At 45.5% G+C, this 24,091-nt stretch overlaps 1 protein-coding gene across 2 annotated transcripts in view; it reads right to left on the bottom strand.

Moving 5' to 3' along the window:
• Positions 1-3,357: 3,357 nt before the first annotated feature.
• The window catches only part of bmp5 (bone morphogenetic protein 5), a 148,615-nt gene continuing 127,881 nt past the window's right edge, over positions 3,358-24,091 (bottom strand). Inside the window, exons 5-8 of one of the 2 annotated variants that reach the window (XM_072251092.1) lie at positions 22,652-22,849; positions 15,021-15,097; positions 9,821-9,931; positions 3,358-4,132 (exon numbers count right to left, since the gene is read on the bottom strand). In XM_072251092.1, coding sequence (XP_072107193.1) covers positions 3,983-4,132; positions 9,821-9,931; positions 15,021-15,097; positions 22,652-22,849 — 536 coding nt within the window. In that variant the 3' untranslated portion in view covers positions 3,358-3,982. The remainder of the gene's footprint in view (positions 4,133-9,820; positions 9,932-15,020; positions 15,098-22,651; positions 22,850-24,091) is intronic. The other variant, XM_072251093.1, reaches the window with a different exon arrangement.

Genomic DNA, 24,091 nt, shown 5'->3' with positions numbered 1-24,091 from the left:
TGTGGTGAAAGAGGGGTTGAGTCTGTACTGGGGTGAGAGAGGGGTTGTGTCTGTACTGGGGTGAGAGAGGGGCTGTGTATGTACTGTGGTGAAAGAGGGGTTGAGTCTGTACTGGGGTGAGAGAGAGGTTGTGTCAGTACTGGGGTGAGAGAGGGGTTGTGTCTGTACTGGGGTGAGAGAGGGGTTGTGTCAGTACTGGGGTGAGAGAGGGGTTGTGTCTACTGGGGTGAGAGAGGGGTTGTATCTGCACTGGAGTGAGAGAGGGGTTGTATCTGTACTGGGGTGAGAGAGGGGTTGTGTATGTACTGGAGTGAGAGAGAGGTTGTGTCTTTACTGTGGTCAGGGAAGGGTTGTGTCTGTACTGTGGTGAGAGAGGGGCTGTGTCAGTACTGAGGTGAGAGAGGGGTTGAGTCTGTACTGTGGTGAGAGGAGGGGTTGTGTCTGTACTGTGGTCAGGGAAGGGTTATGTCTGTACGGTGGTCAGAGAGAGGTGGTGTCTATACTGTGGTGAGAGAGTGGTTGTATCTGTACTGGGGTGAGAGAGGGGTTGTGTATGTGTTGGGATGAGAGAAGGGTTGTGTCTATACTATGGGCAGAGAGAGATTGGGACAGTACTCTGCTGAGAGAGGAGTTATATCTGTACTGGGGTGAGAGAGGGGTTGTGTATGTATTGGGGTGAGAGAAGGATTGTGTCTGTACTGTGCTGAGAGAGGAGTTATATCTGTACTGTGGTAAGAGAGGGTTTGTGTCTGTACTGCAGTGAAAGAGGGGTTGGGTTGGTACTGTGGTCAGGGAGGGGTTGGGACAGTACTGTGGTCAGAGAGGGGTTGTGTCTGTACTGCAGTGAGAGAGGGGTTGGGTTGGTACTGTGGTCAGGGAGGGTTGGGACAGTACTGTGGTGAGAGAGGGGTTGTGTCTGTACTGGGGTCAGAGAGGAGCTGGGTCAGGTCAGTGGTCAAAGAGGTGTTGGATCGGAGGCCAAAGAGGTGTTGGGTTAGTGGTCAGAAAGGGGTTGTGTGTCAGTTCTGTGGTCAGGGAGGGGTTCAGTCGTTACTCTGGTTAGGGAGAGCTTGTGTCCATGGTCAGGGAGGAATTGGGCCACTCATGCGGTCGGGGAGGGGTTGCATCAGTCCTGTGGTCAGTGTGGGGTTAGGTCTGTACTGTGATCAAGAAAGGGTTGGGTCAGTACTGTTGTCAGGGAAGGGTTGTGTCTGTATCGCGGTGAGAGAGGGGGTGTGTCTGACTACAATACAGACTCAACCCCTCTCTGACCACAGTATAGATACAACCACTCTCTCACCCCAGTACAGACACAACACCTCTCTCACTACAGTACAGACACAACTCCTCTCTCACCACAGTACAGACACAACCCCTCTCTCACAACAGTATAGACACAACCATTCTCTCACCACAGTATAGACACAACCCTTCCCTGACCACAGTACAAATACAACCACTCTCTCACCACAGTACAGACGCAATCCCTCTTTCACCACAGTACAGATACAACCCCTCTCTTACCACAGTACAGACACAACCCTTCCCTGACCGCAGTATAGACACAAGCACTCTCTCACCACAGTACAGACACAACCCCTCTCTCACCACAGTACAGGTACAACCCCTCTCGTACCACAGTACAGACACAACCCCTCTCTCACCACGGTACAGACACAACCCCTCTCTCACCCCGGTACAGACACAACCCCTCTCTCACCACAGTACAGACGCAACCCCTCTTTCACCACAGTACAGACGCAACCCCTCTCTTACCACAGTACAGACACAACCCCTCTCTCGCCACAGTACAGACACAACCCCTCTCTCACCCCAGTACGGATACAACCACTCTCTCACCACAGTACAGACACAACCACTCTTTCACCACAGTACAGACACAACCCCTCTCTTACCACAGTACAGACACAACCCCTTCCTGACACAATATAAACACAAACCCTTCCTGAGCACAGGACTGACCCAAACCCTCCCTGACCACAGTACTGACCCAACCTTACGCTGACCACAGTACAGATTGAACCCCTCCCTGACCACAGTACTGATCAACACCTTCCCTGACCAAACATACCGACCCCTTCCTAAACACAGACCCAACCCCACATTGAATATATTACTGACTCAACCCCTTCCTGACCTCTGACCTAACCACTCCCTGACCACAGTACAGATCAAACCCCTCCTTGCCTTCAAAACAGCCCAAACCTCACCCTGATCACAGTACTAATCCAACCCCTTCCTGATCACTGAGCTGACCCAACCCCTCTCTGACCACAGTACAGATATAACCCCTCCCTGACTATAGTAGCAACCCAACCACTCTATTTCCAAAGTACAGACCCAACACCTCCCTGACCACATTAGGAACCCAACCCCTCCCTTTCCACAGTAGACAACTCTCTCAGACCACAGTACTGTCCCAGCCCCTCCCTGAATAAGTGACAGAACCAACCCTTCCCCAACCACAGTAATAACCCAACATTTCCCTGACCACACTTCCGACCCCTCCCTGACCACCATACCCATCCAACCCAAGCCCACCCTGAGCGCTGGCCCAACATTATCCTGTCCACAGTACAGTCCCAACCCATCTCTGACCAAATGTGTACACATGCACTCCCTTTAAACTCACCAGGATTCCACTCCCTTTAGACACACCGGGATCCCGTTCCCCTTAGACACGCCAGGATCCTGTTCCCTTTAGATTCGCCGGGATCCAGTTCCCTTTAAACTCACTGGGATCCCGTTCCCTTTAGACACACCGGGATCCCGTTTCCTTTAGACACGCCGGGATCCTGTTCCCTTTAGATTCGCCGGGATCCAGTTCCCTTTAAACTCACTGGGATCCCGTTCCCTTTAGACACACCGGGATCCCGTTCCCCTTAGACACGCCGGGATCCTGTTCCCTTTAGATTCGCCGGGATCCAGTTCCCTTTAAACTCACTGGGATCCCGTTCCCTTTAGACACACCGGGATCCCGTTTCCTTTAGACACACCGGGATGCCGATCCCTTTTGATTCACCAGAATCCCGTTCCCTGTGCTCCCTTTAAACGCAAGACGAGAAAATCTGCAGATGTTGGAAATCCAAACAACACACACAAAATGCTGGAGGAACTCAGCAGCATGCCTGGACTGTGTGTCGCTCCCTTTAAACTTACCAGTTTTGTTGGAAAATGTGTTATTCTACGTTGTAATGTCTTATAAAAAGTAAATTTATGGTGTGTCTGTGTAGAACTTGGAATAGTCCGGAAATTCTGAGTGTGCCCGATCAACGGACCTTGCTGTAAAATTACATTGTCAACGGGGCAGATTCGTTAAGCCCAAATCCCAACATGCGCAGCCATCTCGTGTAAAAATTAATTTTTATTTTGTTGTAGTATTTTGATAAAGAGGTGTTAATATTTTGAACTGCTGGACTGAATAGATGCAAATAACTAATTGGAACACATTTGAAAATTGAAAGTCTCCAAAGGAATTGTAGCATACTTCAAATAATATTCATCAGGTTTGTAGATATACAGTACATTATGAATAGGGCAATTATTACACAACATTTTTACCTCTAATATTACATGTGGTACATATTAAGAAAGAGATGATGTAAAAATATTTTTAAATCCCTCTGTTTAATAAAAATATATATAGCAGGAAATCAGATAAGTTAAACTATTTACCACCTTTGCAATGTTTGTACCATAGAGAAAAGCTTTGTCTAAAATCGTACCAGTTTTCAGCTCTACTGAATAAATACTTAGTCGACCACAGTTGTCTTGTGCACTACCAGAAGGGACTGAGGACACCTGTTTAATTTTCCTGTACTTTAATTGAAAGAAATAAATTATAAGCACAGTAAGTACTATATACACAATACTGTACATTAAGCACCTTCAAACCCAATTTGGAGTCATTTGGTTTAAGGACTGAATTTTTAATTGGATCTTCATTCCACTTGAATTTATGTTAGTGGCATCCGCAAGATCTTACCACCATGTTTCGATATTTCTTCAATATAACATTTGAACTGTCATCAAAGTACAGCACAGAGATTGCATTTAGCTTGGTTGGTGCACAGCAAGGTTTGGGGACGTTGTCAGGGAACATCAAATGAACCTGCAGAAGCAAAGAAGATAAGACCATCAAATACAGGAATAGAATTGGGCCATTTCACCCATCGAGTCTGCTCTGCCATTCAGTCATGGCTGATTTATTTTCACCCTCAACCCCATTTTCCTGCTTTAGAGCCATAGAGTCATAAAACACTACAGCACATTAGGCCCATCTAGTCCATGCCAAACTATGAATCTGCCTAGTTCCATAGACCTGCACTTCAGCATAAACCCCATACCACTCCCATTCATGTACCTATCCAAACTTCTCTTAAACGTTGAAAGCAATCCCACATCCAACACTTACACTAGCAGCTCATTCCACACTCTTTCCACCCTCTGAGTGAAGAAGCTCCCCCTCATGTTTCCCTCGAACGTTTCACTTTTCACCCTTAACCCAATACCTAGTCTCACCTAACCTCAGTGGAAAAAGCCTGCTTGCATATACTCCTCATAAGCCTGAAAGGGCTGAAGGTAGATAAGTCACCTGGACCAGATGGACTATACCCCAGGGTTCAGAAAGAGGTAATTGAAGAGATTTGTGGAGGCATTAGTAATAATCTTTCTAGAATCACTAGATTCTGGAATAGTTCCAGAGAACTGGAGAATTGTAAATGTCTCTCCATACTTTAAGAAGGGAGGGAGGCAGAAGAAAGGAAATTATAGGCCAGTTAGCTTGACTTCAGTGTTTGGGAAGATGTTGCAGTCCATTATTAAGGATAATTATTAAGGTTTTAGGGTACTTAGAGGGGCATGATAAAGTAGGTCAAATTCAGCATGGTTTTATTAAGAGAAATCTTGTCTGACAAAACCGTTGGAATTCTTTGAGGAAATAACAGACAGGATAGACAAAGGAGACTCAGTGGATGTCATTTACAGTATAGTACTTGGATTTTCAAAAGTCCTTTGACAAGGTGTCACACCTGCCCAACAAGATATGAACCCATGGTATTACATGAAAGAAACCAGCATGGATAGAAGATTGACAGATTGGCCAGAGGCAAACTGTTGGAATAAAGAGGGCCTATTCTGGTTGACTGCTGGTGACAAGTGAGATGCTTCAGGGGTTGGTATAGGGATAAAATCTTTTCACATTATATGTCAATGACTTGGATGAAGTAATTAGATCATAGACCACAATGTATAGGAGAACAATTGGGTCATTTGGCCCATCAAGTCTGCTCTACTTTTTCATCATGGCTGATCCAATTTTCCTCTCAGCCCACATCTCCTGCCTTACCCCCGTATCCATTCATGTCCTGATCAAACAAGAATCTATAAACCTCTGCCTTAAATAATTAAGACTTGGCCTGTACAGATGCCTGTGGCAAAAAAATTCCACAGGTTCACCACTCTCAGAACCGAGGCAAGGAGAGGCAGAGTCAAGGCTGTGGGACGTGGACCTGAGAGTGAGGAACGAGCTGAAGTTTGACTGATTGAAGCACCAGGCCAGATTGGAAAGGTAGGGTATGGGCCAAATCGAGCTGGCGGGACTCAGACCTGACAACACACAGAAGCGGTCAGGCCCAGGTCCGAGAACAAGGAAGGACCGATTTAAGCGCCGGACCAGATTGGAAAGGTCAGGGTATCAGGACTGGAGGAGGGGGACAGGCCAGTGTTCAGCTTGCTGCTCCCCAAGGCTTACTTATCGCTGCACTGAACTGAGGCCGTGGCCTGCAACTAACGGGATGCAGTGATGACTGGCTTCGTGTCTGTGGGCTCACTTTCATGAACTTCAGTTCTGAATGTTATTTGCTTACTTCTATTGTTTGCATGCTTTGTTTTTTTCCTGCACATTCAGTGTTTGATAGTCTTTTTTTAATGTGTTCTATTGGGTTTCTTTGTACTGTGGCTGCCTGTAAGGAGACCAATATCAAGGTTGTATATAGTATACATACTTAGATATTAAATATACTTTGAATGTTGAACTTTGGTAGACGGAATAAAGGGATAGACAAATTTCTAATCAGGGAGAAAATGTTAAAAAATCAGAGGTGCAATGACTCTTGGGAGTCCTTGTGCAGGATTCCCTAAAGGTTAACTTGCAGGTTGAGTCTGTGGTGAGAAACACAAATGCAATGTTAGCATTCATTTCGAGACGACTGGAATATAAGAGCAAGGACATGATGCTGAGACTTTATAAGACATCGATCAGACTAAATTTAGAGTATTGTGAGCAGTTTCGGAGCCCTTTTCTAAGAAAAGATGTTCTAGCATTGGAGAGGGTCGAGAGGAGGTTCATGAGAAGGATTCTGGAAGTGAAAGGGTTAACTTATGAGGACTGTTTTGATTGCTCAGGGCCTGTCCTCACTGGAGTTTAAAAGAATGAATGGGAATCTCAGTGAAACCTATCAAATATTGAAAGGCCTAGACAGAGTGGATGTGGAGAGGATGTTTCCTATAGTGGATGAGTCTCGCAGCAGATGACACAACCTCATAGTAGAGGGAGATCCCTTTGAAACAGAGATGAAGAGGTGTTTCTTTAGCCAGAGGGTGGTAAATCTGTGGAATTCATTGTTACAGATGGCTATGGAGGCCAAGATATTGAGTATATTTAAAGCAGAGGTTGATAAGTTCTTGGTTAGTCAAGGCACCAAAGGTTCTAGGGAGAAGGTAGGAGAATGGGGTTGAGAGGGATAATAAATCAGCCCTGATGGAATGGCGATCAGACTCGATGTGCCAAATGGACTAATTCTGTTACTTCGTTTTGTGGTCTTGTGTCTTATAATTTTGTATACATCCATCAAATCTCCCTTCATTCTCTTACATTCCAGGAAATAAGGTCCTTATCTATCCAACCTTTCCCTATAATTTAGGACCTCAAGTCCTAGTAGCATGATCTCTGCACTCTTTCAATCTATTAGCTACCCTTCCACATAAGCTTTGATAAACATGCTTGAAGAGATTCACTACGGTAACTGGCCCTTTGGCCCATTGATTCTGTGTCAAACCCCACTTTTTCAATTCTCCCCATACTCACACTCAACCACACACCAGGGGTAATATACAATGGCCAATTAATAACCTACCCCACACATTTTTGTGAAATAGGAGAGAAGCTGGAGGACCTGGAGGAAGTCTGTGAGGCAGGTCGTACAAGCTGGACACAGACAAAACACAAGGTGGGGATAAAGCCTGGGTCTCCAGCATGCCATGGCAGTGACTCTAGCCACAGCTGTGCCATTGAGCTACCCATAAACAGTCTTATTAAAACAATCATACCCAAAGGTTGCTAGGTTGCTTCACTGGCTTTCAAGAGCTAATAGTGTGACCCACAATGCAAAAACTGAAAGAATTCACAGCCCAGTTACAGTCTGGTGAATCAGAGTCAGGTCTATTATCACCGACATATGTCATGAAATGTGCTGTTTTGTGGCAACAGTACAGTGCAAGAAGTGACATTGTACTATAAACTACAACCAAAAATGAAATCAATAAACAGTGTAAAAGAGGAACAGTGAGGTAGTGTTCATGAGAAAGTGAACAATTCAAGGCTATGATGGTGAAACAGAAAAATCTGTTTTAAAATGTCAATCAACATCATTGATCTACAATGTAACTACGACTTGGGCAATTTCCATTTCCTTCAGGATCAATGCACTGCACTCTGCTTTGCTGAGAATGGTGGTAACTAGCTTGCCAAAAAATGGTTGTGACACCCAAGTAACAACAGGCAACCAATTTCACGTGGCACCTCCAGCTTGCTTTTCATTGTAGCTGGTTTCGAATGAACACTTGAACCAAAGTATCAGAGAACTACAGTAGTGAGAGGGGGCCCAAAGCTGAAACCCAAAGGTGCTATTCCATCTTCTCATTGCACGGAATATTCAATGCAGGACTTTTTTACATCCGCAAACTACTTTTATTTTTTTTAATTTTGGAGATAAAGCGAGGAACAGGCTCTTCTGGTCCACTGAGCCACACTGCTCAGCAACCCACCGATTGAACCCTAGCCTAATCACAGAACAATTAACCTACTAACTAGTAAGTCTTTGGACTATAGGAGGAAACAAGAGCATCCGGAGGAACCCAGGTGGTCACAAGGAGAACGTAAAAATTCCTTACAGATGGTGCCAGAATTGAACTCCAAATTCTGGAACACCCCAAGCTAAACATTATGCTGCTGTGGTGTTGTGGGTATCTTTGTACTTATTGTATAATGCAATGTATATGCAATGCTGGAATTTTTAAAATATCTGCAAGCTATCTTTTTTTTTGTCAAATTATCAACAGGAGAACTTCCAGACCTGCTATCACAGCAAAAGTGGGAGGCAGGGGGAATTGAAGAATTGATTGTACGTTTTTATTGTGTCAGTGTTCAAACATATAAATAACGAGACTGACATAGCCGTGGGATCTCTTTAAATGCAACTTAATCCTGTGTCATCACCACTTTGTTGAATTAGCTGGGTACTGTTTATTCTACAATATAATCACTTTTGAGAATCACTTGTTAGTCAGTATGCACGAAGTTAAGGGCAGGTTCAATCCAAATTTTCACTTTCAGGAAACAAATTATCCATGCAAAAAAATTAATTGAAGATACCTGGACTAGAAATTAATTACAGGTGGCGACACAAAGCAGGTGAAATCAAGCCAGCCACCCAGTATACAGTGTTAACTCCATTTACTGCCATGGGTCTCAATAGCTAGCATTGCAGAGCAGGGTGCTCAATTCCATACCATAACCTTAACACCCAGCTTGGAGGAGCATTCTGCCTGTGTAGCCTCCATCCTGATGGCATGAATACTGATTTTCCTAACTTCAAGAATTTTTTCCCTCTGTCCCTCTTCTGTCTTTTTTCCATTCCCCATTTTGGTTCCCCTCTCATCCCTTCAGTTCTCCCTGCATTCTCCTGGTGCCCCTCCTCCTTCCCTTTCTTCTACAGTCCACTGTCCTCTTCAGATTCCCACTTCTTCAGCCCTTTACCTCTTCCACCTGATGAAAGATCTTGGCCCTAAACATCAACTGTTTATTCCCCTCCATGAATGCTGCCTGACCAGTGGAGCTCCTCCAGAGTTTTGTGCGTGTTGCTCAGTTTGTATCCACCCCTCCCACAACCTTACTATTCTGTCTTCTTCCCCCTTCCTCACCAGTCCTGAAGGGTCTCAGTCCAAAGCATCAACTGTTTACTTTCCTCTATAGATGCTGCCTGACTTACTGAGTTCCTCCAGCATTTTGTGTGTGTGTGTGTGTGTGTGTGTGTGTCTGTGTTGCTCAGGATCTGCAGAAACTCCTGTACAGTATGTATGCACGTATGTACTTATCGATTTATTTTACTTCGAGAACAGGCCTCTCCATCCCAATGAGCTGCACCACTATGAAACTCCCACATGACCCTAATGACAAGACAATTTATAATGACCAATGACTAGTACATCTTTGGAATGTGAAGAAAACTGATGTACACAGTGGAAACTCATGGGGTCAAGGTCGTAATGTACAAACTCCTTACAGACGGCATCGGAATTGAACTCTGAACTCTGGAACACCCCAGGCTGTAATAGCATCATGCTAACCACTACAATACTGGGGCACCACCACCTATGACAGGACTATGCCCCTTGGTTTTCTTCAACTTGTCTGCAAAGAGGTGAAACTTCATCTACCAGTACATAGATGGTGTAAAATATATTAACAGATCTGTAAAATCCAAGTTTGGAATCCAACTTTTATGAGAACAACACGTACCAGTGTTTGGACAATTGCATGGTTTGTAGCATTCATGTGCGCATTGAGTGGAAAGGAGCATTCGCCATCGCAGTAAAACGCAGCATATCCTTCTGGAGCTATGATCCAGTCCTAGGAACATAGTTCAGAAAAGTTACACTATCATTATTTTGAAACAATAATAACTGCATTTTAGAACACAGAACGTAGTACAGTATGCGCAGTACAGGCCCATGAGCCACAATGTTGTGCCAATCTTTAAACCTGCTCTAATGCTTCGTGCCATTTTAAAAGTTTCTTTCCCCAGGCAGCAAATCTGATCAACCATTCTAGTCAGCCGCTTCCCCCACACTCTCCTCTATCTATTACCCCCGCCACTGCACTGCACTGAAAACACTTTTAACCACATTTTAAAATGCTGTTTACATTGTAAATACATAATAGTATTTATTTATTTATGCATCCTTTAACCTCTAACTTTATTAGACTTTTTCTATTCAATTCTTTATTTTTATAATTGTTGAAAGTTGTTTTTTGTTGCAGATCACGCCAACACATCACAGCAAATTCCTAACATGTAAATGTATCTGGTGAATTAAAGCTCATCCTTGATCCTTGACCTTTGATCAATCTAACCCTTCCCTCCCCCACATAACCCATCCACTTCTATCATCCGTGCACCTACCTACGAGTTTCTTAGAAGCCCTTAACATATCAGTCTCTACCATCACCCTGAAAGGGTGTTCCTTACACCCAACACTCTGAGTAAAAAACTTACCTTTGATGTTCCCCCTATACTTTCCTCCATTCACCTTAAAACTGCACCCCCTGGTATTACCTATTTCTGTCCTGGGAAAAGGTCGCCGTGTGTCCACTCGATCCATGCCACTTATCATCTTGCACAACTTTATCGAGTTACCTCTCATTCTCCTTCACTCCAAAGAGAAAAGCCCTAGCTTGCTCGACCTATCCTCATAAGACATGGTCTCCAACCCAGGCAGTGTCCAATTTTGACAAAGACATGCATGGGAGGCTGGTCAAGAAGGTTCAGTAGCTTGGCATTCAGGATGAGGTAGTAAATTGGATTGGACATTGTGTAGTGGACAGTGAGGAAGGCTATCACGGCTTGCAGAGGGATCTGTATCAGCTGGAAAAATGGCCTGAAAAACGGCATAGAAACATAGAAATCTACAGCACATTACAGGACCTTCAGCCCACAATGTTGTGCCGACCATGTAATCTACTCTAGAAACTGCTTAGAATTTCCCTACGCATTGCCCTCTATTTTTCTAAGCTCCATGTACCTTCTCAAGAGTCTCTTAATACATCCACCTCCACCACCGTCGCCAGCAGTACATTCCACGCACCCACCACTTCTGTGTGAAAAACTTAACTCTGACATCCCCCCTGTATCTACTTCCAAGCACCTTAAAACAATGCCCCCTCATGTTAGTCATTTCAGCTCTGGGAAAAAGTCTCTCACTATCCAACGATCAATACCTCTCATCATCTTATACACCTCTATCAGGTCACCTCTCATCCTCCATCGCTCCAAGGAGAAATGGCCAGGTTCACTCAACCTATTCTCATAAGGCATGCTCTCCAATCCAGGTAACATCCGTGTAAATCTCTTCTGCACTCTCTCTATAGTATCCACATCCTTCCTGTAATGAGGTAACCAGAACTGAACACAGTACTCCAAGTGGGGTCTGATCAAGGTCTTATATAGCTGTAACATTACATCACAGCTCTTGAACTCAATCCCATGGTTGATGAAGGCCAACACACTATACGCCTTCTTAACAACACTGTCAACCTGCACAGCAGCTTTGAGTGTCCTATGACATGGACCCCAAGATCTCGCTGATCCTCCACACTGCCAAGCGTCTTACCATTAATATTATATTTTGTCTTCAAATTTGACCTAACGAAATGAACCACTTCACACTTATCTGGGTTGAAATCCATCTGCTACTTCTCAGCCCAGTTCTGCATCCTATCGATGTTACGCTGTAACCTCTGACAACCCTCCAGACTATCCACAACATCTCCAACTTTTGTGTCATGAGAGTGTGGAATGAGCTGCCAGCACAAGTGGTTCATGTGAGTTTGATTTTAATGTTTAAAAAAATTTGGATGGGTCCATTGATGGTAGGGGTATGGAGGGATATGGTCCCGGTGCAGGCCGTTGGGAGTCGGCAGTTTAAATGGTTTTCAGCATGGACTAGATGGGCCAAAGAGTCTGTTTAGAAACATACAAATATAGAAAACCTACAGTACAAAACAGGCCCTTCGGCCCACAATGCTGTGCCAAACATGTACTTATTTTAGAAGTTACCTAGGGTTACTCACAGCTCTCTATTTTTCTAAGCTCTACATACCTATCCAGGAGTCTTTTAAAAGACCCTATTGTATCTGCCTCCACCACCATCGCTGGCAGCTCATTCCACGCAATCAAAGTGGAGTCTAACCAAGGTCTTATATAGCTGTAACGTTACCTCACAGCTCTTGAACTCAATCCCACGGTTGATGAAGGCCATTTCTGTGCTGTGCTTCTCTATGACTCTTCCTGGTAAACCTCCTCTGCACTCTCTCTAAAGCTTTGACATCCTTTCTATTGTGAGCTGATCAGAACTGAACATAATATTGCAAATGTGGTCTAACCAGTTGTGTATAGAGCTGTAACATTACCTCACGGCTCTTGAACTTAATCCTCTGACTAATGAAGGGCAACACGCCTTCTTAAACACCCTATCAACTTGTGAGGCAACCTTGAAGGATGTATGGATGTGGATCCCAAGATACTTCTGTTCCTCAACATTGCTAAGAATCCCACCATTAACCCTTCACTCTGCCTTCATATTCAACCTTTCAAAGTGAATCACTTTACACTACTTGAGGTTGAACTCCATTTGCCACTTCTGCAGGCTATCAATGTCCCTTTTTTTACAATACTACAAAAGTTTATTCACTCATGAAAAAACACACAAGGATCTGGGATTTACAAAACTAGTTACAACATCAAATTAAAATACGGTTACTATCATCCACAAAACACTCAATATCCTGGGGGGCAGCATTCTCAGAACTCCCCCACTGTGCCCATAGATACCGCAAGCTCCTCTCCAAGGACACTCGGGCACGAATGTAACTTCAGAAGAGAGACAGGTAGTTGGCTCAGGCAAAGCCCTCGACTTCCACCGCATGAGCTTGCAAATGGGCATCTTGGCCAGGCCCAGGATCAAGTCTACCTGTAGATTCCCTGAGCGACCCATTCCCTCTGTAGTGGGTGACCATAGATCAGGAGTGCAGCCAGAACATGAGGAACAACCCCTTCAGTTACTCAAACAGGGCCTGCAAACTCTCATACTCCATATCAACAAAGTACACAGACTCCTCCCAGCCGCAGAAAAGACAGGTGGATGGGGTAACAACACTATCCACTCAATCTGCATTAAACTTGTCCATATTAAACTCAATCTGCATTTCTCTGCCCATATTTCCAGTTCATCTACTTCCTGCTCTACCTTTTGACAAACCACCTTCATTTTCCACCAATTTTCCTGTCATCTGCAGTGTAGGCCATATTCATTGCTCCAACTGCGGAAAATGTGGTAAGGGAAGGTTTAACATAATGTCCAGGCAAGGGCAGATTGCAGATAGAATGCAGTCAGCACAGGCAAGGAAGGTATTTGAAGCGCATAGTTTCTGTCTGCAAAGCAGGTCATCGGAGTCATTTCATTTGCTGAAGATGAGATAAGAATGTAATGAAAAGATGCGAAACACACATGTAACCAGCTAAGGCACAATTATTTTACCAGCTTCAAAACATTCTATTTCGCGCACGTCTGCCCTCAGCCCAAGCCCCCACCAGGGTTCCTCTTGTCCTCACCTACCACCCCACCAGCCTCCGCATCCAACACCTAATTCTCCGTAACTTCTGCTATCTCCAACGAGATCCCACCACCAAGCACATCTTTCCCTCCCCCGACTTTCTGCTTTCTGCAGGGATCGCTTCCTACGCGACGCCCTTGTCCGTTCGTCCCTCCCCACTGATCTCCCTCCTGGCACTTATCCTTGGAAGCGGAACAAGTGCTACACCTGCCCCTATGCCTCCTCCCTCACTACCATTCAGGGCCTCAGACAGTCCTTCCAGCTGAGGCGGCACTTCACCTGTGAGTCTGTAGGGGTCATCTACTGTATCGGGTGCTCCCGGTGTGGCCTCCTGTATATCAGTGAGACCCAACGCAGATGGGGAGCCCACTTCGTCAAGCACCTATGCTCTGAACTCCAGAAAAAGCAGGATCCCCCAGTGGCCACCAATTTTAAGTCCACTTCCCATTCCAACATGTCAGTCCATGGTCTGCTCTACTGTCACAATGAGGCCACACTCAGGTTGGAGGAGCAATATCTTATCTTCCATCTGGGTAGCCTCCAACCTGATGGCATGAACATCAATTTCTTGAAATTCAGGTAATGACCCTCCCTTCTCCATTCCCCATTCCCATTTCCCTCTCTCACCTAATCACCCCCCTCTGCTGCTCCTCCCCCTTTTCCTTCTTCCACGGCTTTCTGTCCTCTTCTATTAGATTCCTCTTTCTCCAGCCTTGTATCTTTTTAAGCAATCAACTCTCCAGCTCATTACTTCACCTCTCCTCCTTTCTGTTTCACCTATCACCTGGTGCTTCTTCCTCCCCTCTCCTCACTTTCTTACTCTGACTCCTCATTTTTTTTTCCCAGTCCTGATGAAGGGTCTTGGCCCGAAACACCCTCTGTACGTTTTTCCATAGATGCTGTCGGGCCTGCTGAGTTCCCCCAGTACCTTACATGTGTTGTTTGGATTTCCAGCATCTGCAAATTTTCTCTTGTTTAAGTATATCATCAGTTGTTAGCTTGTACTTTCTGTTGACTTTAACACCTGCATTGTGAATGGTGATTGATTTTGCAAGTAAAGAATTCAAAGATACAAATTTACCAAAGGGTGAATATTGGTAACTACTTGCCAATTTTGTGCAAAAATGGCATTTCCCTGTTCAGAATTCAGAAAAGCATGGTGACAGGTGCTCTGCTGTTCTCGTGCACAAGTAAAATAAAATATGATTGAGGAATGAGTGCAAGTCCTCAGAGTTCAGTTAACCAGTGCCAACACTTCAGAGGAAACCAGAATATAAAATAACACTCCAAGAACACGACAGAGACGGGGGGGAAAGGAACTCTCTACCTGCCATCCCAGGTCCCGGAAGCTGACGTAGAGTTCATGCTTCTTGCATGCTTGTTTCTGCTCACTGGTGTTGTAATCTGTTGAGTGAAAGATAAACTTCAGCCTGCAGTTTAAGCAAAGTAAATTTATTATTAAGGTGCACATTTGTCACCATATACTATCCTGGGATTCATCTACTTGCAGGCAATCACAGAAGAACCACAAACAACCAATGTGCAAAAGAAAACCAGCTGTGCAAATAATAAGCAAGTAAAAAGATAATATTGAGAACATATGCTGTAGTGATCCTTGAAAGAGAGGTTGTGGAAACAGGTGAGTGATGTTACCCACACTGGTTCAGGAGCCTGACGATGGAAGGGTAATAACTTTCCTGGACCTGGTGGTGTGGGACCTAGGCTCCTGAATCTCCTGCCCAATGGTAGTAGTGAGAAGAGAAATGGACTGGATGGTGAGGATGCTCGATGATAGACGCTGCTTTCCTGCAGCAGTGTGGACAAGCTGACAACGCATCCAATAGCCCAATCCTGATGCTTATTGAGAACTTCACTGAGCATCCAGGTCCACATAGACACTTACTGCTTCCAAACTTGAAAAATGCAAATTTAGATATACTTACCCTAATTCTTAGACCATAAGACCATAAGACAGGAGCAGAATTGGGTTATTTGGCCCATTCAGTCCGCTCCGCCATTCAATCATGACTGATTTATTATCCTTCTCAACCCCATTCTCCAGCCTTCTCCCCATAACCTTTGACGCCCTTACTAATCAAAAGCTTATCAACCTCCACTTTAAGTATACTCAATGGTCTCCACAGCTGCCTGTGGCATTAAATTCCACAGATTTACTACTCCCTGGCTAAAGAAACTCCTCCTCATCTCTGTTCTAAAGGGATGTCTTGTATTCTGAGTCTGTGCCATCTGGTCTTTGACTCTCCCATGAATGGAAACAAATGCTGAAGCAACTCAGTAGGTCAGGCAGCATCTACGAAGAGGAATAAACAGTCAACATTTTGGACTGATACCCTTCACCAGGACCAGAAAATAAAGGGAATGAAGCCAGAATAAGAAAATGAGGGAGGGGAAGTAGTACAAGCTGGCAGGCGATAGGTAAAGCCAGATGAGGAAGGTGGTGGGTGGGGAGGGGAGCGGCGATGAAGTGAGAAGCTGGGAGGTGATAGGTGGAAGAGGTTAAGGGTTGAAGAAGAAGGAAACTGATAGGAGAGGGGAGTGGACGATGGGGGAGGAAGGGCACCAAAGAGAGGAGTAGGTAGGTGAGGAGAAGTTAATAGGTAAAAGTGGAGCTAGAATGGGGAAAAAGATTCCCATTCCGACATGTGTGTCCATGGCCTACTCAACTGTCACAATGAGACCACACTCAGGTTGGAGGAGCAGCACCTCATAATTCCTTCTGGGTAGCATCCAACCTGACGGTAACTTCTCCCCCTCGCCCTTACTCCTTCTGAATTCTTTCTCCTTACTAACTGACCCTTCCACTTCCAATTTGATTGGAAAATTGATCATTCATTAAAATACTGACCTCGGAAATATACTGTATATATTTGACTCATACTTTTAAATATGTTTTTAATTATCACAATTAAAAATAACATTTTTGTTATTCTGTTTCAATTGAGTCTTAAGTACAGTATTTAAGACACCCAAAATAAGTTCTTTACTCTATCAAACATAATCATACTCATTATCCATAAACAATGTCATTACTATTTGGGAAAGCAGAAAGGAAAACAAACAGAGGATTGACTATTGTGTGAACTGTACGGCGAATTAAGCACAGTTTTCAATCTCTTCAGCAACTTACAAAAGTTTGCCCAAGTAGCTTATTGGAGCCTGAAATCCATAAACAGGAAAGTGCTGTGTTTTGCTTTTCAATCTTTTTTCTTGTGTATATGTAGTAGAGCCCATAACGAATGCTCTTGAGCAACACCTCATAATGCATTTGGGTAGCTTCTAACCTGAAGGCATGTATCAATTTCTCTATCTTCCGGTAATTTATCCTCCCTCGCCCCCTCCCTCTCTTTTTTCATTTCCCATTCTGGCTCCTTCTTACCTGCCCATTACCTCCCTCTGGAGTACCTCCTCCTTCCCTTTCTGATATGATCCACTCTCCACTCCTTTCCACTCCTGCCGAGTTCCTCCACATTTCCAGCATCTGCAGAATACCTAGTGTTTATGAAACATTCTTAACATATTTATGTCCATACATGGCCTCCTCTACTGCCATGATGAGGCTAAACTCAGGTTGGAGGAGCAACACCTCATATACCGTCTAGGTAGTCTCCAGCCCCTTGGTATGAACATAGAATTCTCCAACTGCCGGTAATTCCCTCCCCCTCCCTTCCCCTATCCCTATGTCACTCTTCCCCTATCCCTATGTCACTCTGCCCCTCCCCCAGCTGCCTACCTCCTCCCTCTTGGTTCCGCCTTCTTCTACTACCCATTGTGTTTTCCCCTATTCTTTCTTCACCTTTCCTGCCTATCCCCTCCCTGCCTCCCTTCCCCACACCCCTTTATCTTTCCCTTTACTGGTTTTTCACCTGGAACCTACCAGCCTTCTCCTTCCCACCCTCCCTCCACCTTCCTTATAGGGCCTCTGCCCCTTCCCTCTTCAGTCCTGACGAAGGGTTCCGGCCCGAAACGTCGACCGATCTTTTCCATGGATGCTGCCCATCCTGTTGAGTTCCTCCAGCACGTTGTGAGTGTTGCTTTGACCCCAGCATCTGCACATTATTTTGTGTTTACTTAACATATTTTTGTCATGGATGGGGTGCAGGATCAGAGAACAGATTTCAATATTACATTAACTAACTTGACAGGAATAGTTTTGCTTTCTTGCTGGATGTTTCCAGCATATTTTTAAGTTTTCTCAGTGCTTGTAGAATCCAGTTTACCATGGTAAGCAGCATGCTCTGATAACTAACCATGCCCTGAGGGGTGCTTGCATAAAATACAGGCAAATCTGACTGCCAATGTATACTCTCGGAAGCAGGAAGTTAGAAGACGTTCTTGTCATCTAACTCTTTAATTATACTTCTGGTAAATGACTACTGATTAGGACCTATTTCTGTAATGTAAATGAATCACAGTTACCACATCATGGTTTTAATCAAATCATCAGTACCTACAGTGAACACTGGGAAAATTTGGAATGACAGATACATTGAAGAGAAAATGTTTTATAGAAGGTCAAAGTTGGCAGCATGAAATCTATATCACACTAGACATAACATCCTCTAAGAACAGGAACCTGGTTTAACTGTGGTTGGATATGTCACAAACTTATAATAAGGAAACTGAAGCAGATTTAATAAGACCATAAGACCATTCAGTCATTCAGCCCATCGAGTCTGCTCCATCATTTCATCATGGCTGATTTATTACCCCTCTCAACTCCATTCTCCTGCCTTCACCCCATAACCATGGAGGCCCCTACTAATCAAGAACATGTCAACCACTTTAATTATATCCAATGACTTGGCCTCCACAGCTGTCTATGGCAATTAATTACAGATTCAACATCCTCTGGCTAAAGAAATCCTTCCTCATCTCTGTTCTAAAGAGATATCCTTGTATTGTGAAATTCAAGCAACACACACAAAAAGTGCTGGTGAACGCAGCAGTTCAGGCAGCATCTATAGGAAGAGGTACAGTACAGAGAGAATCATGGGATGGGAGGCCTAGGGAAAAAGAAAGAGGGGGAGAAGCCCAGAGGATGGGCAAGGAGTTATAGTGAGAGGGACAGAGGGAGGAAAAAAGAGAGAAAAAAGGGGGAAAAATGATAATAATAAATAAATAAATAAATAAGGGATGGGGTACGAGGGGGAGGTGGGGCATTCACGGAAGTTAGAAAAGTCACTGTTTATGCCATCAGGTTGGAATATAAGGTGTTGTTCCTCCAACCTGAGTGTGGCTTCATCTTTACAGTAGAGGAGGCCGTGGATAGACATATCAGAATGGGAATGGGATGTGGAATTAAAATGTGTGGCCACTGGGAGATCCTGCTTTCTCTGGCGGACAGAGCGTAGGTGTTCAGCAAAGCGGTCTCCCAGTCTGCGTCGGGTCTCGCCAATATATAGAAGGCCGCATTGGGAGCACCTGACGTAGTATATCACCCCAGTCGACTCACAGATGAAGTGTCGCCTCACCTGGAAGGACTGTCTGGGGCCCTGAATGGTGGTGAGGGAGGAAGTGTAAGGGCATGTGTAGCACTTGTTCCGCTTACAAGGATAAGTGCCGGGAGGGAGATCGGTGGGGAGGGATGGGGGGGACGAATGGACAAGGGAGTCGCATAGGGAGTGATTCCTGCAGAAAGCAGAAAGTTGGGGGAAGGAAAGATGTGCTTAGTGGTGGGATCCTGTTGGAGGTGGCGGAAGTTACGGAGAATTATATGTTGGGCCCAGAGGCTAGGGTGGTGGTAGGTGAGGACAAGGGGAACCCTATTGCTAGTGGGGAGGTTAGGGTGAGAACAGATGTGCGTGAAATGGGAGAGATGCGTTGAGAGCAGAGTTGATGGTGAAGGAAGAGAAGCCCCTTTCTCTAAAAAAGGAGGAAATTTGTCTCCAGAGATAGAGACAGAAAGATCAAGAAAGGGGAGGGAGGTGTCAGAAATGGACCAGGTAAACTTGAGGGCAGGGTGAAAGTTGGAGGCAAAGTTAATGAAATCAACAAGCTCAGCATGCGTGCAGGAAGCGCGCCAATGCAGTCGTCGATGTAGCGAAGGAAAAGTGGGGGACAGATACCAGAATAGGCTTGGAACATGGATTGTTCTACAAAGCCAATAAAAAGGCAGGCATAGCTGGGACCCATACGGGTGCCCATGGCTACGTCTTTGGTTTGGAGGAAGTGGGAGGAGCCAAAGGAGAAATTATTAAGAGTAAGGACTAATTCTGCTAAACGGAGGAGAGTGGTCGTAGAGGGGAACTGGTTAGGTCCGGAATCCAAAAAGAAGCAGAGAGCTTTTCCCCCTCCCCCTTTTCTTTCTCCCTAGGCCTCCTGTCCCATGATCCTCTCATATTCCTTTTGCCAACCAACTGTCCAGCTCTTGGCTCCATCCCTCCCCTTCCTGTCTTCTCCTATCATTTCAGATCTCCCCCTCCCCCTCCCACTTTCAAATCTCTTACTAGCTCTTCTTTCAGTTAGTCCTGACAAAGGGTCTCGGCCCGAAACGTCGACTGTACCTCTTCCTAGAGATGCTGCCTGGCCTGCTGAGTTCACCAGCAACTTTTATGTGTGTTGCTTGAAATTCCAGCATCTGCAGATTTCCTCATGTTGGAGCTTTGAGACCTTCCTGGTGGGGGATGGAGGTATAGAGGGACTGGACATCCATGGTGAAAATAAAGTGGTGGGAGCCAGGGAACTTAAAATCATTGAAAAAATTCAGAGCGTGAGAAGTGTCATGAACGTAGGTGGGAAGGGATTGAACAAGGGGGGATAAGACAGTGTCGAGATATGCAGAAATGAGTCTGGTGGGGCAGGAGCAAGCTGAGACAATGGGACTACCTGGACAGGCAGGTTTGTGGATCTCGGGTAGGAGGTAGAAACGGGAAGTGCAGGGTGTGGGAACTATAAGGGTGGTAGCAGTGGATGGGAGATCCCCTGAGCTGATAAGGTTGGTGATGGTGTGGGAGACAATGGCCTGGTGCTCCTTAGTGGGGTTCATGATCAAGGAGTAAATAAGAGGAGGTATTTGCAAGTTGTTGCTGTGCCTCGGCAAGGTAGAGGTCAGTACGCCAGACTACAACAGCACCCCCCTTATCGGCGGGTTTTATAGTAAAGTTAGGATTGGTGCGGAAGGAGTGGAGAGCAGAGCGTTCGGAAGGAGTGAGGTAGGAATTGGAACAAGGTGTGGTGAAGTCGAGACTGTTGATGTCCCATCGGCAGTTAGCAATAAAAAGATCCAGAGCAGGCAGAAGACCAGAGCTGGATGTCCATGAAGAGGAGGAGGGTTGAAGATGGGAGAAGGAGTCATCAGTGGGGATGGGAGAGTCCTTGCCAAAGAAGTAGGTTCGAAGACAGAGCCGGTGGAAGAAGAGTTCAGCGTCATGGCGAGCCCGGAGCTCGCTGAGTTGTGGGCGAAGGGGAACAAAGGTAAGCCCCTTACTGAGGACAGAACGCTCTGCCTCAACAGTTGAAGGTCGAAGGGGATGGTAAAGACCCGGCACGGATGAGAAGTGAGATCAGAGGGGTGAGGGGGAGGGAGGCTGGTGGTGTCAGTGGAGAGGAGAGGGTTGGGATGAGAGGAAGATAGCGCCTCTGAGGGCCCAGGAGCTGACGGTGGGATCTGAGGGAGATGGGGTTGCAGAGTGGTGGTGGGGGAAGGAGAGACGGGAGTCACAATAGCAGCACATAAAGACCCGGCCTGGAGTTCAAGGCTGGAATCTTGAGAGCTGGGATCAGAGGCCGGAGTGGGGAGGCTGGGGGTGTCAGTGGAGAGGGGATGGTTGGGGTGAGAGGAAGATGGAACCTCTGAGGGCCCAGGGGCTGACGGTGGGATCTGAGGGAGATGGGGTTGCAGAGTGGTGGTGGGGGAAGGAGAGACGGGAGTCACAATAGCAGCTCGTGAAGATCCAGCCTGGAGTTCAAGGCTGGAGTCGCAGTTGGTGGTTGCGCAATCGCCTTGAAGGTGTCCATGATCAACTCCTTGCCCATCCTCTGGGCTCCCCTCCCCTTTCTTTCTCTCTAGGCCTCCCGTCCCATGATTCCCTTCCTTCTCCGGCCTTGTATCCCTTTTGCCAATCAGCTTTCCAGCTCTTAGCTCCACCCCTACCTCTCCTATCTTCTCCAATCATTTCGGATCTCCCCAGCCCCCTCCCACTTTCAAATCTCTTACTACCTCTTCTTTCAGTTAGTCCTGACGAAGGGTCTCGGCCTGAAACGTCGATTGTATCTCTTCCTAGAGATGCTGCCTGGCCTGCTGCGTTCACCAGCATTTTTTGTGTGTGTTCCTTGTATTGTGAAACTGTGTCCTCTGGTCTTGGACTCCCACACTATAGCAAACATTCTCTTTGTGTCTATTCTCTGCAGGCCTTTCAATATTCAATAAGTTTCACTGAGTTTCCCCCTTATTCATCTAAACTCCAGCAAATACAGGCCAAAGCCATCAAATGCTCCTCATACTTTAACCCTTGATGGTCTTTTCATTATCAAAGTCATAAGGTCATAAAGTTATAGAGCACTACAGCAGAGAAACAAGCCTTTCAGCCCACCTGGTCTGTGCTGAACTTTTATTCCATCTCGTCCCATTGCCAAGCACCTGGATCATAGACCTCCATGTCCCTCCCATCAAGTACTTATCCAAACTTCTCTTTAATGTTGAAATTGCACCTGTACCCATTATCTCCACTGACAGCTCATTCCACACTCTCACCACTCTCTGACTTTAATTCTTTTTTAATGTTTCTTTTAAATTTCCATGTAAACAAAAGAAGCTAAATAAAGAGACAAATTTGGTCACCATTCCAATCAATCAAAGCAATAAGAAAGAACATGTGCAAAGTTTGGTCAGCAAGTAATTATAATAGGAGATGAAATTGTAAAGGACTTTCCAAGAGACCTGGGAAAGATGACGTAACTTTGTTCCTTAACTTCAGGTACAAGATTAGGCTTACATACCTCCAGGGCCGGATAATCTTGAGGAATCTTGAGAGCCGCTGGACTTGTTACGATTTTGGTTTTTGCGTTTGCTGTTGGCAGCCCTGACAGAACGGAGCAGTACCTCACTGGCTTTGAAAAAGGCCACCATGAAGGGCTGCTTGGACTGTGGTCCATGTCTTCCTATTAGGCCAGCTGATCTAATGTTAATAGTCCGACCTGAAAGGAATGCAAAGGCAACCTGAGTGTATGCAAATCTTCAGCGGAAACATCAATCCTCACAGCACGGGAATAGGCCCTGCGGGCCTCAGCGTTGTAGCAAACTAATTAAGCCAATACACCTACTCCCTTGTGCCTACACAATGTCCATATCCCTCCATTCCCTGCACATTCATGTGCCAATCTAAGAGTCTCCTAAATACCTCTATGGTGCTTACCACCATTCCTGGCAGTACATTCCAGGCACCCACCGTTCTCTGTGTAAAAAACTTGCCTCATATATCCCCTTTGAACTACTCCTCTCAGCTTAAATGCATGCCCTCTCACCTTAAGTGCATGCCACCCATTACTAGTCTCTCTGGCCCTGGAAGAAAGGCACTGTTTGTCTACTTCTTTCGTGACCTCCTGAGCAGCATGATAGCACAGTGGTCAGCACAATGATCTACAATGCCAGGTGATCACCGATCGGAGATCAATTCCCCCCACCATTTTTAGGGGGTTTGTACGATCTCTTCGTGACCACGTGGATTTCCTCCAAGTGCTTCATTTCCCCTCCACATTCCAAAGGCATACAGATTAGTGTTACTGAGTTGTGGTCATGCGAGCTGGTGCCAGAGGCAGGACGACACTTGCAGGCTGCTCCCAGCACGTTCTCTGACGGTACTGGTCATTGACACCAATGACGCATTTCATTGTGTGTTCCAATCTTTCAACGTACCCGTGACAAATAAAGCAGATCTTATCTTATCTTATAAGCTTCTACGCCAAACCATCCTACAACATCTTTTCACAGGAGCTTTTGTACACGCGTGTGTGAGTGGGTGGGAAAGGAGCTGGTTCTGCTGTCGTTGTTTTGGTTTATTGAGGTTGTTGCTACTTGTACTGCCCTGATGTGCTGTGTTGGCACTGGAATGTGAGGTGACACTTGCGGGCTGCCCCCAGCACACCCTTAGGTTGTGTCGATTGTTCACACCAATGACACACTTCATTGCATGTTTCAATGTACATGTGATAAATAAATGAATCTGAAATTGCCAATTAAGTGCACGGACTCCAAAAAGATTATTCAGATTTGTAACAGTCAACCCAGTAGTTCTCCTTTCTCACTTAGCTTGTTATAATCTTGCAGGTTTCAAGAGTGAACTGATAGAGCTACTGTTATACAGCTTCAGCTACCCGAGTTCATCCCTGATCAGTGATACTGTCTGTGTGAAGTTTGCATGGTTTCCATGTGACTGCATG

This window comes from Mobula birostris, chromosome 2 (genome assembly GCF_030028105.1).
Source record: "Mobula birostris isolate sMobBir1 chromosome 2, sMobBir1.hap1, whole genome shotgun sequence".
In the NCBI taxonomy this organism is placed as follows: domain Eukaryota; kingdom Metazoa; phylum Chordata; class Chondrichthyes; order Myliobatiformes; family Myliobatidae; genus Mobula; species Mobula birostris.
Note: the sequence above shows the minus strand (reverse complement) of the source record. Positions and strands in the feature narration are given on the sequence as shown.